Source organism: Brassica oleracea, chromosome C5, assembly GCF_000695525.1.
Source record: "Brassica oleracea var. oleracea cultivar TO1000 chromosome C5, BOL, whole genome shotgun sequence".
Lineage (NCBI taxonomy): Eukaryota > Viridiplantae > Streptophyta > Magnoliopsida > Brassicales > Brassicaceae > Brassica > Brassica oleracea.
Genome location: NC_027752.1, coordinates 41,317,740 through 41,331,717, shown reverse-complemented (window position 1 = coordinate 41,331,717; position 13,978 = coordinate 41,317,740). Strand labels below are relative to the sequence as shown.

Sequence of the window (13,978 nt, the reverse complement as noted above, 5' to 3'; positions counted from 1 at the left end):
AGAATTCTGAATTTCATTCTCATAATGACACGTGACTACAAAACACAATTTTGTAATGTTTATCGATTAATATATAAAGGATTTCGGTGTTCGCGGTTTTGTATTTACTTTTTTTGAAAACCGCATATTTAGAAAAGAAATTTGTGAATACAATTCGTAACCTTAAAGACTAATAAGGCCAACATTAGTGGTAAAAAAAGAAACGACGGATTTCCGAAGACCTGTTATAATGATAAAAAAATATTAGCCAATGAGAAAGTAACAAATTTAATAAAAATCTCTCAACAAGAGATCTCACAGAATTGATCAACACTTTCTCTCCTCTTTTTGCTTAGTTTTTTTTTGTTTTGTTTTGTTATTTTGATCATGAGAAATTTGTAGAGATACTCTCCAATGCAGATGCCCTAATAATTATTGATTCATGTAGCTAATCGGTAATAGAAAATCGATATAAAAACAGTAAAAAAGATTCAACATTTTATATAGGTTTGTCCACCATTGTGTTTTTTACTTTTAGAATATATTAAGATTATAAAGTTTAGAAAATAATTACATCGGTCAGTCTTATCTAAATAAAACGTCAAAATCAATAAGTTTGTAGTTAGACACAATTTTTACTAATTAAAAATATTTTGTTGCAAACATCATCTTTCAAAACTGTTAGATTTTCATACATTAATAAATAGGTCAAATTAAAACTTTATATTTTGCACATAAAATGATAAACTTTGACATATATTCATGTAATTTTGTTTTAATTTAGATAATGCTTGAATAAATTTACTTATTTATTATACTCAGTCTATAAACTTGGTTTAGTGATTTCTATATTCGACTTTTTCTTTTTAAAAAGCTATCTGGATAGAGTATTGCTTTTATTTTCCTTTATTAACAGCTTATATAAAAATGTGGTAAGAAAAACAGCTTGTATTAAAAGGTGAAATTGTTTTAAAAGTCAAAGAATGTAACATTTTCTGACATGAATAGTAAATCGTACAAGATAATATAATGAATGATATTCCATTTCAAAATAATTTTGTCCGGTTTGCATGATTGATATATCGACTTTATTTCAACCGACAAGTATAATATGGGCTTCCTCGGAGCCCATATAATACCTTTTGACAACTGCAATACACGCCGTCTGTAGATCGGTTAAACGGCAAAGCATTTTCTTCGTATTGTTCGTAACAGCGCGATATTAAACACACTAACAAACAATTCACTGGACGATCCGACAGCAATTATTAAGATTTAAGACCAGCTCCATTGGGGAGTTCTTAACACAAGTTTTTCACAAAAAGGAAAAAAAAATAAATGAAAAAGGCCCAAAATATAAAGAACCGCTCTTTAATATGGACTTTCTAGAGCTTGTAAGAAGCCCTTACGTGGCAGTATGTTATTGGACCATGCATTAATTCCTCTCCTCTTCTTCGTCGAAGAAACACAAGCCTTCTATCTTTCCTCCGTTGATGAATCTTCTGAAAAAACACAGGCCTTCTTCGTCTCCCACATCGCAACGATCGATCCGCGGAGGAGTTATCAGTTCATTTACCGATTCTCTAGCCTGTGACTCTGTGAGCGATGGATTCTACTTCTGCTCTCGTCGTCAAGGTTAATTTCTTTTCTTTACCCTCTGTTTTAGCTATTGGTGATTCTGAGCTGCGATCGCGTCGATCTTTGTATATATTGCTCTAGGTTTACGAGATTTGTTGTCTCTTGTAATATCTCCTTTGTTTTTCGAATTTTTCCATGGATCGATTGTGTAACCGCCAGAAAATTGAAGCGGAGATTCAAATTTACTCTGTTAGTAGCATAAACCCTAAGAAATATTGTGCTTGATCGTGATCGTAATCGTGATCGCTACGCTTGTTTAAAACTTTTAATTCATTCATGTGAGTGTCTAGTTTTGGTTCATTTGTGTGATTGATAATATAAAGATTTCTTTGCAACTGCTTGTAGCAGCACGGTTGGCGAAATTGGTTACCGACAAAGTGATAACGCCACAGTCTGAACTACCAGTGTTGTACCCAAAGACTGGAGGCAATCTCCATTGTTTCACTGCGCTGACTCCATGTGTGGTGCTCGACATTCTCACACCTCCTTACAACGAAAGCTCTCGCAGGTCTTGCAGTTACTGTATGGACTATCCTTTCTCCACCTTCGGTATGCAAACTTTCTCCATCTTCAGAACAGAAGAACATTAAGTTTACTATGTTTTTTCTTTGGCCGATGGTTACTTCTCTTTGGTTTGATGTTTACTTATCTATGCGACTGGTAATAAGCTGATCATCAGCTTTGTTCTTGCTTATCTATGCGACTTGTAAAATTTTTTTTTTTTTTTTAAGGAACCCCAAGGGGTTCTTCCATTGGAAGAGGAAAAAATAATTCCCCTTAACCAAGGTTCTAATCTTGTCAAATCACCTTATTTAATCTTAATTAAATCATTAGAACTCCTTAGAGGTCCTAATTGATGGACTTGCTCTAAGGATTTATGTATTTATATATGTGTTCTTATCTTCAGAGATATGTAAATCTCTCTTTCTTTCCGTATCACTTTCTTTCTCCCAAATCAAATCTTCTTCTTATTTTTTTTTATTTTTTTTTTGTAACTGAAATCTTCTTCTTATTCCTCTGAGCTTCTCCCAGACATCAGCAAACAAACCAGCAGGGACAGAGAAGTACAAACTTAACAATCTCAAAACTCATCAGATAAATTATTAAAAATATAATTGAAAAAAATGAGCTGCAACGGTTGCCGTGTGCTCCGAAAAGGTTGCAGCGAGAATTGTATCCTCCGGCCATGTATTCAGTGGATAGAAAGCGCCGATGCTCAAGGCCACGCCACCGTCTTCGTGGCTAAATTCTTCGGCCGTGCCGGTCTCATGTCCTTTATCTCCGCCGTACCGGAATCTCAGCGTCCCGGTAATTAACCTAACTAAACCATATATCAACTGGTTCGAATATTACTTTGAATACTGTCCTGTTTTCTAATCTTTGGTTTCTTGTGTGTTTTTGTGCAGCTTTGTTTCAGTCTTTGCTATATGAAGCTTGTGGAAGAACAGTGAATCCGGTCAACGGAGCAATCGGAATGTTGTGGACGGGAAACTGGAGAATCTGCCAAGCTGCTGTTGAGACGGTGCTTCGCGGCGGTTCTTTGAGACCTATCCCTGAGCTTATCACTCACGGCGGCGGGTTTCCATCGGCGACATCTGAAGAAGCATCTGAGATCTGCGCGGAAATGTTGAAGCTCCAGCAGAATGATGGTTCCAGCGATCGTAACATCTACAATCATTCCAGATTTTCAAGCTCTAGATCAAGATCTACGCTGGATTCTTCTCCCAGGAAACGTAAGCTCGATATATCACTAAACCCTAGTTTACCCATGAAAGCAGTGCCTTCTTCCACACGGCACCAATCTAGAACACCGTCGATGAACTCAGAGGAGTCAATGACAACGACGACGACGTTTTGGGATAACTCCGCATCTGGTACTCAACACGGAAACGGAGGAGGAGAAACAAGCAGGCTGCTTAACCTTTTTGTTTAAGGAAACGATGTTTTCTTTTTTTTTTTCTTTCTCTGGGTTAGTTTAGGGTTCAGAAATGTATTTTTACACATTTTCTTTCCCTTTTTCGTGGATAACAAGTATTTGGACCGATGACGCGATTTTGTTCTCTCCGGTTAGGCTTGTTAAACAAATGCTAAAACTTTGTTGAGTGAAAATTGAATATTATTTTAACCATGTTATATTATCTCTATTTTGTTATGACTAACACGATAACAAAATAGTAATCACTGTTCGAGACAAACTCGTAATAATGAACTACTTTACACCAGATGATCCATCCATCTTGTCTAATATTTTTTCCAGTTTTTTTACTTGTAATCGCTATTCACCGCAATGCTGCAGCAGCGTATGCAAATTCCATGTTTATTTTGTTGGATATTCAACGTTTATAGACTTTTTAGCATATAAATAGCATATGAATGCATATAAAACTTAGCAAGTAACCCCCCACCAAACAATATATAGCGGGGCTTATAGAACATCTAATAACTCAAATGATGGAAACAAATAAATAGTAGTAGATCTTAACATCTTACCACACAAAAAAATAGTGCCGTACATAAAATAATAAAGATGGATAGACAATATCTAAGCATGTGGTTGGACCAAATGGTTGGAGAGGAGGCCACATTGACACATGGTCCTTTGTTTTAGAGGCAGCTTTTGGACGACGCAAAGAGCCATTTTCCATCTCCATCCGTGGAATAATCTAAAACACGCTCTTAATCTCTCTTTTGTTATGAAAACAAGCGAGAAGTCTGTATCTTAATTAGACAATAAAAAACCCTTTATATAGAGAATTGCATAAATATGAAACCTTAATACAATATGAGCTAGGAAATACAAATACATAAGAATATAAGCCTTCGAATATGGGCCTTCGAATATGGGCTTCCACTAGACCTTGGTTTATAACACTCCCTCTCGGAAGACCATCTCCGAAGTGGTTTGTAATACGCTTTGGATGTTGCCTCATTAAAACCTTAACAGGAAAACCCAATGGGATAAAACCATGGTGAAGGAAAAAGAGTACAACACGTATTACTCCCCCTGTTGAGTACATCTCTGGATGTCAGTAACGCCTTACTAATTAGATCCACCAAATCCTCGCTTGAGTGAACTTGGACGGACAAACAACCTGTATCACCAAAATAATTTACCCTTCTTCGAGTAGGTTAGTATCAAATGGACCCAAGTCTTTAGTTCCTTGTAGGTAACAAAAATATGTATAATCCCGTTCTAGTGCCTTTGAGTCGATCATGAGCTAAATTTAGCTAATAGATTACGGCAAATTATTTATCTAGCCTTGTATGGCTCGCCAAATCCGCAGGTCTTGCAGTTACTGTATGGACTATCCTTTCTCCACCTTCGGTATGCAAACTTTCTCCATCTTCAGAACAGAAGAACATTAAGTTTACTATGTTTTTTCTTTGGCCGATGGTTACTTCTCTTTGGTTTGATGTTTACTTATCTATGCGACTGGTAATAAGCTGATCATCAGCTTTGTTCTTGCTTATCTATGCGACTTGTAAAATTTTTTTTTTTTTTTTTAAGGAACCCCAAGGGGTTCTTCCATTGGAAGAGGAAAAAATAATTCCCCTTAACCAAGGTTCTAATCTTGTCAAATCACCTTATTTAATCTTAATTAAATCATTAGAACTCCTTAGAGGTCCTAATTGATGGACTTGCTCTAAGAGGCCTATGTCCCAGTATCAAGGGCCGGGTTCCAGTGTTGGGTTTGAAATTTAATATTTTCATTTAACTCGAGGCTAAAACCGTCATTACGGCAACAGTGTTCTTCCCAACCCTAGTTGTAGACGGTAGCTGCTTCACTCATGTTGCCGATTAGTTACCGTGTAATCTGCTAACTATTTTGAAAAAGTTAAACCGTAAAGTTTCAAAACTTTATAAAAATCTACATCTCTTTCTGTTTATGTTCTGTAGGAACTAAACTAGGAAGTTTATGTGGTTTAGATTAGAACAAGCAGCATCACGTGCAGCGCAGAGATAACTTATATAAAAAAAGAAGCAGGTTATTGACCCGTGACCTCCTCTCTTTTTACAAAATCTCTGCACGGACGTGACACGTGAGCATGACAAAGCTGCCATCTTTCCTCCTTCCATTATTGAGTTTCAAGGTACAGCTTCCATATGCAAAGTTGAAGTTTTTTTGATGGTTTTGAACTACTAAAGAAAAAAAAAGAGAGTGTACTTTCTATTCAGGGCGTCGCTAAAACTAGTGGGATCAGTGTTTTGATTGGGAGTAAATGGCTACTTTTCATTCTGTTCAACATGCAGTGAAGCTCTTCAACGCTGGTTTACCTTGTGGAGAACATCTCAACAAGAGGCAAGAACAGGTTAATTATTTATTGTTCAGTTCTTTCTTTATAACATTTTGGTTTTATTTAGTCGGTATTTATTGTTCAGTTCTTTATAATTTTTAGTTGTGGTTGTAGGAAGTGTTGGTGGAAGAGACAGATGTTAACAAGTTGAAGGCGAAAATAAAGAATGCAGAGATGGCGAAGATTGAGGCTTTGTTAGAGCTTGAGGAAGCTAAAAAAACGGTTGAGCATCTCAATCACAAGCTGGAGATTAGGAATAAGAGTGATGAGAAAGGTTTAGCTTTGAGAAGTATTAGTAGTAATGTGAGAGACGTGACTTCAGAGCTAGGCATTGCTAAAGAATTGCTTCAAAGAGTAGTAGCTCAAGAGGAGAGTCGTCAGGACTTAGATGTGAGTAGTAGTAATAATGTGATAGTTGTGACTTCTGAGCTAGGCTTTGCTAAGGAATCACTTCATAGAGCAGCTGAAGAGGAGAGTGGACTGTGTTTGTTAATGGAGTCTCTCAAGCTCGAGCTTGAAAACGTTAAGAAAGAGCATTCAGAGCTTAAGGAGAAAGAGCAGAGAGAAACGGAACAAGCCGTTGAGGAGCTGAAGAAGGAAGCTGAAGAAGCAAAGAGGGAGCTTTTGCAGTTAGAGGAAGAGCTCATCAAGATCGCTCTTAAGGAGGCCCAAGAAGCAAAAGCTGTAGAGGAACACGAAGCTGAGGAATGTCTAAACAACGTTCAAGAAAGTTGTGGTGGTGGATTAAGTGAGACGGAAGCATTGAGAGCATGCAGAGATGAAACACTCAAGAAACTAGAGATGAGCGAGAAGGAGATTGAAGATATCAAAGCAGCAACGCAAGAGGCGTTGAAGAAGGCAGAGATGGCTGAGGAAGCTACAATTGTGGTGGACGCAGAGCTTAAAAGACGGCGTAAGGCAGCTAGTAGGATGTGGGCTAAGTCGTTTCCCTCTGCAAAGGAAGTGGACAAGTCGAAATCGAGATCCAAAGAGACTTGTTTAGTCAAGTGTTAGGGAAGAACCAGCTGGTCTCTTTTGAAATTGTGACAATCTGTAATAAACTCATAATTAAAAGAAATAAGTGTGTCAGTTTGTTTAAAGTTGGAAGCTTTTAATATGTAAACAATTCAGTATCATCATCGTATAAACTAACCATATGTAATTCTTCCAATGAGTTCAATAAACCTATAGATCATGTAATCTCCTGACTTGTATAGTTTAAAAAGTAGTTCTTTTGCGAAAAAACTCTCCACAATTATCCTTTTCAACAAGAATTAGCATTTACCTGGCTATTATCAGTGAATTTTGTTCTTCAGTGGGTGGTTAAACAAAAGGAAAAGGTTTAGGTACTAAAAAAGGAAAAAGGAAAATATCAGGGGTATATAAAGAAATAAATTAGACTTCTTTCTCTCTACTTCTCTCTCGTAACACGGTCCGACTCAATTCTCTCTCGCCTTTATCTCGATTTTGGTTGATTTGGGAATTTAGGGGTTTTTTTTTTTGTGAAGATGACGACTGCAGCTAGGCCAACGTGGGCTCCGGCCAAGGGAGGTAACGAGCAGGGCGGTGCTCGTATTTTCGGCGCTTCTCAGAAGTATTCGTCTCGCGATGTCGCCGCTCACACCACTCTAAAGCCAAGGTTTTTTTCTTCTCTTTTGAATCGACACAGATTCTTTAGAAATCTAGGGTTGATTGCAATAGAAAGATTTCGAATTGTATTTAGATGGATAGCTTATGCATCTGTGGAAGAGATCTGATCTTCTAGGGTTTGATTGAAATTAGAAAGATACTGGGTATATCTGTTTATGGAATATATAAATAACGTGTGTTGCTTGTTTTTTTTGGCAGGAGGGAAGGGCAACACACGCAAGAGGAAGTGGAGAAGAAGAATCTTCGTGATGAGCTTGAAGAGCGTGAGAGGAGGCACTTCTCTTCCAAAGACAAATCTTACACTGGTATGTACAGATTACAAATTTGAAGTCTTTTTTTTTTTCACTTAAGATTCTTCCTTTGTTTTAACTGCATCTGGACTAACTAGGTTTTGTTTTATCATTTAGATGATAGAGATCGCAGGAGAGGGAATCAGCTACTCCTGGAAGGTTAGACAAAGTCTTTAATTTTTTTTTTTAATTCCATCATCTGTCCTGCTTGTTGTTTATGTCTCAGGATGATAAATATTGTTTGATCATATGTCTTCTAACGTGGATTATCCTTCTTTTAGGCTCTAAAAGGGACCCTGAAGATCGGATTGTTCCTCGCAGTGTAGATGCTGATGATTCTGATGTTGATCTCAAAAGTGATGATGATGATAGGTAACTACTCTTCTTCTTCTTCTCTTCCCCTTTGCACTTCTTTATTGCTTGCGTTTTGAATTTGGATAAGAATCAAGGTTGGGGCTGGTAACTAGGTCTATCTGTAAGTCATATTGGTGCCATAGTTTGGGTAGATAATTTTAATTATGTGGTGAGTTTTTTTTTTTTTTTTGGGGGGGGGGATATGTGATTGTCCTTTCGCTTACATCAAAACTCATAATTCTCGAGTTCCATGAAAGTTATCTTACGCTTTGTTTTGTCTTTGTTAGTGATGATGAAAGTGATGATGATGACGAGGACGACACTGAAGCTCTCATGGCTGAACTCGACCAGATTAAGAAAGAAAGAGTGGAGGAGAGGCTCAGGAAGGTAAAGTTAACTCTTATATGTTCGATGATTCTTCTCAGATTACTATTTATGCAAGGTAGATTTGGTAGTAATATCTGTATCATTCACGTTTTTCAGGAAAAGCAGCAGCAGATGGAGGAGCTAAACGCCAAAGAAGAAGAACTTCTCAAAGGAAACCCACTGCTTAACAACGCTCCAACTTCGTTTAGCGTCAAAAGGAGGTTAGGATTTTGTTGATATCCTGTTTCTTCATGAATCTTGAGAGTACTAAGAATTGTTTTTCGTCTTTTCAGGTGGGATGACGATGTGGTATTCAAGAATCAGGCTCGTGGTGAGATGAAAGCACCTAAGCGCTTCATCAATGATACAATAAGGAATGACTTCCACAGAAAATTCCTGCACAGATATATGAAGTGATTGAACATGAGTGTTTATTCGTTGCTACTTGTCTGTATGATGAATGATCTTATGCTTTTACACTGTCTCTTGTGCTAATACAGAAGCCAACCAACGACTGTTTTATGCTTTATATCAAAAACTTATGCACTTGACTTCAATGCTATTTTTCTCAAATTCCTACTAAGCTCTCTTTATCATCACTGACACCATGACACATGCAAAATTGGAATTAGCTTTATCGTTTGTGCGCTTCTGTGTCTGTCTTTGATTTCCACCAGAGAAGATCCAACACAACGGCCACACCAAGTGATTCAACGAGCGTTCGCTTATCAAGGTAATCTCTACGCCGCTCTACAAATGTTCATCTGGATAGAATAATGAACTGATTCCTCTGTCTTTGATTTCCACCAGAGAAGACCCAACACAACGGCCACACCAAGTGATTTAACTAGCGTTAGCTTATCAAGGTACTCTCTACGCCGCTCTACAAATGTTCATCTCGATAGAATAATGTACTGATCCCACCATGAAAGTGCCCAGTCCTTCTTCACTTGTATTCCTATTTGAAGATGTTCTGTCTCCTTTCTATTCCTAGGGTTTTCTTCCTTCTCTTTTGGCTCCAAGTCTGTCCTGTACCTTAGTTGCAGGTACTGCAATCATAACACTAGTCTCATTAAGGAATGTCATTGTAGATAAGCTTCCCTTTGACATTATTTGTCAATCTTCCTCCCATTATCTTCAAAAGAGTGGTTTTGCTACTACCTGAAGGCCCCATTAGTGTAAGGATTTCTCTTGGACCCTTGGAAACAATTACTGAAACTCAGGACACTAGCTATAAGATTCATCAAACCCATCCTTGGAAATGGTCGTAGGGTGAGCTTCTGTTATGATCCTTGGACTCCGATTGGCCCGCTGATTCAGTTTATTGGTGTCCAGGGACCTCTCCAGCTTCGGGTACCGTTAAACAGCACGGTTTCGGATGCTTGTAGAAATGAAAACTGGTGTATCCCTTCACCCAGAACAGATGAAGCGCTGGACTTTCGTACGTATTTGACCTGCATTCCTTGTCCGGCTGTCTCTGCAGTCAGCGATTCTTATGTTTGGTCTACTTCAGCTAAAGAGGAATCAAGGTTCAATGCTTCGAATACCTGGAAGGATCTTAGAATCACGGCCCCCATTCAAGCTTCGGCTGACCTTATTTGGTTCAAAGGTGCAATCCCAAGAAACAGCTTCACCATGATGTGGGTTGCTACTAATATGAATCGGCTTCCAACAAAATCAAGGCTGGCATCTTGGGGACTTAACGTTCCTAACTCATGTTGCCTTTGTTCTATGTACAAGGAAACACGAGACCATTTGTTTCTCTCCTGTGATTTAGCACTTGGACTGAACTGTTGTCTTGGATTCGAGGTACTTCTGCTGCTGCTCCTTCTCTGCTGAGAAAGCTAGCTGCTCAATGCATCATATTTCATCTCTGGAAACAGAGAAACAACGTATTGCACAATCATCTTTCCCTGCCACCAGAGACAATCACAGGTTCACTAACAAGGAGATGAGGAAGGGAGAGGAAGTTTTTCCTCGACCTCATGGCTAAGTGGATGCCCTGATCTTCGAGTGGCTCGTCTAGAACCAGTTACTACTACCTTGTTTTTTTTATTTTTTTGCCAAGGTGTAATATAATCTAGATATACTAAGCTTGTCAATCTAACTCTTTAATTTTAACGATAACTAGATCTCAACCGCGCGGATTTTTGTTTTCATTTATTTTTATATAAATATTTGTTTTCAACTCTAAATTGATATATATTATAATATATATGTGTCTATCAATTTTTAAAACATAATAAGTTTACTGTATATTTTTTTCATTGAATATATTGTTTCAAATTTCACTTGTATTTGTATCTTCTTCTATATATATATATTTTCAGATTATTATTTCATTATTAAAATTGTAACTATATATATAAAGATTAATAATAAATATTGTTTTATTATCATATTCAAAAATATTGTAACATTTCACAAATTTAGAAAGTTTTTAAAAAATTAAATTTTTTGCTTCATAGATTTATATTATCAAGTAAATGATTAAACATTTAGTTTTTGTTTAATTTTTAAAATAAACTATATAGTTTAAAATTTATTTTCATTGGTTTAAGGTAGTAAAGATTAATCATTGTTAGATAATATGATTTTTGTTAGTTAAAAAAATCTTTATAATTTTAAAAGTTAACATCGATAAATATTTAGCATATAGAGGTATAATATTACAACATTAAATTATATCTATTTAATTTATACTATCTATAAATCCAATGGAACATCTATTGTTTAAATCCAATTATTGATAGTCCAATAAAAATTTCTGGTAGACCCAAAATTTAAATGATAAGATTAAATATTAAATGTAACATGATTTTATAGGAATATGTCCATTAGATCTATTTTTTAAAAAAATCACACATGAATCTGTGACTTCTGTTTTAATATATAAGATTATCTTTTATTCAAAAAATAAAATTAAATAATAACAACGTGTTTAATAGCCATTTGCTAAAATATATTTGTCATTGGACACAAAAATAATTTAGATCTACTTTTTCTTTTGTTCGTTGTATTTACAATATTGTTGCTCATATTTTAGCAAAAAGAAAGCCATTGAATGGGTATTTCTCTTGTGATCGTATTTAACCATATCTGGTTAACTCCAAATATATATTCGGATATCTGGTTAACTCTAAATATATATTCGGACAGTTTATAAATTAGTACTTTTTTTTGGAACAACTTTTTATAAATATTACATTTAATCATTTATTTTTCTTTAAAATGAATTTTAGTTTTACTTTAAAATTTTAATGTTACTTTATCGAATTGCATATAAAAACAAATTTGTATTTTATAATACATATTTCAACATATATAATATGTATCAAGTAGTATAATTAAAATATATGAAATTCAATTCTATAAAATTTAACCAATATATAATATTATAAAATAATGTTTTCTTTAAGTTTTTGTATATAAAATATTTTAAAAATATATTTATAGAAATTAATAATTTACGAGAGTCCTCACCATTATTAGTTTATAGAGTTTTTAGTGTACAAATATCTAACTTAAGCTGATGGATGATATGTGCTAACATGAGCCGACAAGTTACATGGACGCTCGCTTCTCTAATTCAAAAAGACTTTTATTTTTTTGTTTTTTAGTGTGAAGTTTCTTGAATCTAAACCCTGCACCATCATTATTGATGAATGTATAAATAAGTTCAAGGATGGAAACACATACATATAGGGATTACAAAACTGAAACATTAATAGAGAAAAGGAAGAAGAGAAACTATATGCAGTCAGTCTCCGACGTCAACCAAACACTCCCAACCTCCGACGATGAAAAGGAGAAGTTCAACGTATACTCCACCGCAGTCCATAAGGTCGTAGTCATGATCAACGCGGGGGTTTTAGGATTACTTCAGCTCACGAACCAGGAGTCATCTGTTTTCGAAACACATAAACCAACATTGATATGTTTTTGTCTCCTCATTTTCTTCTACGCCGTCCTTCTAGTACGTGAAGCCATAGACGTGCGTAAACGTTTTGGGTCCGTCGCCAGACTCGTCGGACACACGAGCCATCTGTTGGGTGGTCTCGCCGCTCCCGTCCTCATCTCTATCGTTTCCACAGAGTTTGCTTTCGTTTTTCTTCTTCTCTGGCTTTTCTGGTTCTCATGTGTCGCTTATGATACTTTCAAAGAAATTAAGATCAACTCGGAGGCAAACAGCACCGGTGCATCCCAGTCCTCGCCGGTTTAATATCTCATGGACAATGGCTTCGTCTCGAACAGGCCCGGCCCAGTAAAATTGTTGCCTAAAGTGAAATAAAAAATGGCGCTCCTGCAGAATCGAACTAACCTTCGACCTTAATTACACTGTGGTTCCCAACTACAAGACTACAAGCGACTTTTATAATTTTGATGGCCTTAAATTGTTAATATATTTTGGCTCCCAAAGCCCTAGCTTTACCAGCTTTAGGTCAGGGCAGGCACTGGTCTCGAAAATATAACGATAGATAGGTATATATAAAATATAAGACACTCGATACGATTTACATTAACCGGAGAGATGTTTGTAACCGAGCAGATCGGAAAATAATTTGTGTTGACGGTATATGAATAAGAAAATCTTGTTTTATTTTACACGTTTGAAACTATTGGTTTCATAATCTCACGATCCATCCATACAAAGTGTCCCTTCACTGCAAGAAAACATATTTTTTACGAGGGCGGTATTCGTTGTAAATTCGTCGTAATAGGGGCTTTACGACGAATTAACATCGATACGCGTTTCGTTGTTAAACGCTCGTCGTAACGGAGGTTTCGTCGTAAAGTCCTAGTTACGTTTACGAGGAAGTCAATTCCTCGTAAAGCGGAAGGAAACTATTCGTCGTAATGCCCTCGTAAATGACGATGTAAATACCTCGTAATAGTTCGTTGTAAAAGCCACGTAAGGCTTCCACGTAAAGTCGATGTAAATTTTACGAGGACTTTACAACGACTTCATGTAAATTCCTCGTAAACGTTACGAGGACTTAACGTGGAATTTTACAACGAATTTACATCTCCATATTTAAAATATTAATTAATTATAATAATTATATAAATTTTATAAAACAATAATTTTAAAATTTAAAATATTTGAAATAAAATTAAATATGAAACCAAATAATTTTTTTAAAAAAACTATAAATTCATTAATTAAATAGAATTTAAATTTTTTATACAAAACAAAAGAAATTAAAAAAGGAAACTAAAGGCCAACATCATGGTCATCGAAGTAGTTGGCTGAGGGGTTCGGGTCTGTAGACGTTCCTGCTTCGGGATCCGGCTGGCTCATCCCGAGAGCTGCTCGTCTCTCCGCCAAAGCTCTCTGCAAAGTTGGATTTCCCACCGCCATCACATCCAGCAAACCCTCGAGAGAGTCCAAACGCTGCTGCTGG

The 13,978-nt window shown here is 36.2% G+C and overlaps 4 protein-coding genes across 10 annotated transcripts in view; all 4 read left to right on the top strand.

Annotated features, from left to right (window-relative positions):
* The first annotated feature begins 1,303 nt into the window (after positions 1–1,303).
* On the top strand, positions 1,304–5,558 carry LOC106295979 (plant cysteine oxidase 3-like). Of its 2 annotated transcripts, XM_013732004.1 has the most exons (3): positions 1,304–1,614; positions 1,963–2,166; positions 5,516–5,558. In XM_013732004.1, exons 1-3 carry the CDS (start codon positions 1,473–1,475, stop codon positions 5,548–5,550), a joined length of 381 nt encoding a protein of 126 aa, XP_013587458.1. In that variant the 5' UTR covers positions 1,304–1,472; the 3' UTR covers positions 5,551–5,558. The 2 variants fall into 2 exon arrangements, with proteins under 2 accessions (XP_013587458.1, XP_013587457.1); XM_013732003.1 differs by lacking the exon at positions 5,516–5,558 and having other exon boundaries at positions 1,966–2,339.
* On the top strand, positions 2,543–3,750 carry LOC106295978 (LOB domain-containing protein 37-like). Its single transcript, XM_013732002.1, has 2 exons — positions 2,543–2,925; positions 3,024–3,750. The coding sequence occupies exons 1-2, from the start codon at positions 2,742–2,744 to the stop codon at positions 3,548–3,550; spliced, it is 711 nt and encodes a 236-aa protein (XP_013587456.1). The 5' UTR covers positions 2,543–2,741; the 3' UTR covers positions 3,551–3,750.
* LOC106295976 (WEB family protein At3g13190) lies at positions 5,546–7,030 on the top strand. Of its 5 annotated transcripts, none has more exons than XM_013731999.1 (3): positions 5,546–5,709; positions 5,870–5,928; positions 6,028–7,030. In XM_013731999.1, the coding sequence occupies exon 3, from the start codon at positions 6,088–6,090 to the stop codon at positions 6,925–6,927; it is 840 nt and encodes a 279-aa protein (XP_013587453.1). In that variant the 5' UTR covers positions 5,546–5,709; positions 5,870–5,928; positions 6,028–6,087; the 3' UTR covers positions 6,928–7,030. The 5 variants fall into 5 exon arrangements, with proteins under 5 accessions (XP_013587453.1, XP_013587454.1, XP_013587450.1 ...); XM_013732000.1 differs by having other exon boundaries at positions 6,016–7,030; XM_013731996.1 differs by having other exon boundaries at positions 5,795–5,928.
* Positions 7,031–7,333: 303 nt separating this feature from the next.
* The window catches only part of LOC106343752 (protein CWC15 homolog), a 13,334-nt gene continuing 6,689 nt past the window's right edge, over positions 7,334–13,978 (top strand). The window contains exons 1-7 of one of the 2 annotated variants that reach the window (XM_013783048.1): positions 7,334–7,552; positions 7,762–7,868; positions 7,971–8,012; positions 8,135–8,225; positions 8,495–8,594; positions 8,691–8,794; positions 8,867–9,135. In XM_013783048.1, the coding sequence (XP_013638502.1) occupies positions 7,422–7,552; positions 7,762–7,868; positions 7,971–8,012; positions 8,135–8,225; positions 8,495–8,594; positions 8,691–8,794; positions 8,867–8,990 (699 nt within the window). In that variant the 5' untranslated portion in view covers positions 7,334–7,421 and the 3' untranslated portion in view covers positions 8,991–9,135. Of the gene's footprint in view, positions 7,553–7,761; positions 7,869–7,970; positions 8,013–8,134; positions 8,226–8,494; positions 8,595–8,690; positions 8,795–8,866; positions 9,136–13,978 lie in introns of those variants that run through there. The other variant, XM_013783049.1, reaches the window with a different exon arrangement.

Bases quoted from the DNA above. Each gene is read 5' to 3' on its own strand.
- LOC106295979 (XM_013732003.1), top strand. From the start codon at position 1,473: ATGAATCTTCTGAAAAAACACAGGCCTTCTTCGTCTCCCACATCGCAA. The intron at 1,615-1,965 runs GTTAATTTCTTT...TGCTTGTAGCAG, and splicing joins CTTCTGCTCTCGTCGTCAAG to CACGGTTGGCGAAATTGGTT.
- LOC106295976 (XM_013731996.1), top strand. From the start codon at position 5,839: ATGGCTACTTTTCATTCTGTTCAACATGCAGTGAAGCTCTTCAACGCT. The intron at 5,929-6,027 runs GTTAATTATTTA...TTGTGGTTGTAG, and splicing joins TCAACAAGAGGCAAGAACAG to GAAGTGTTGGTGGAAGAGAC.
- LOC106295978 (XM_013732002.1), top strand. From the start codon at position 2,742: ATGAGCTGCAACGGTTGCCGTGTGCTCCGAAAAGGTTGCAGCGAGAAT. The intron at 2,926-3,023 runs GTAATTAACCTA...GTTTTTGTGCAG, and splicing joins ACCGGAATCTCAGCGTCCCG to CTTTGTTTCAGTCTTTGCTA.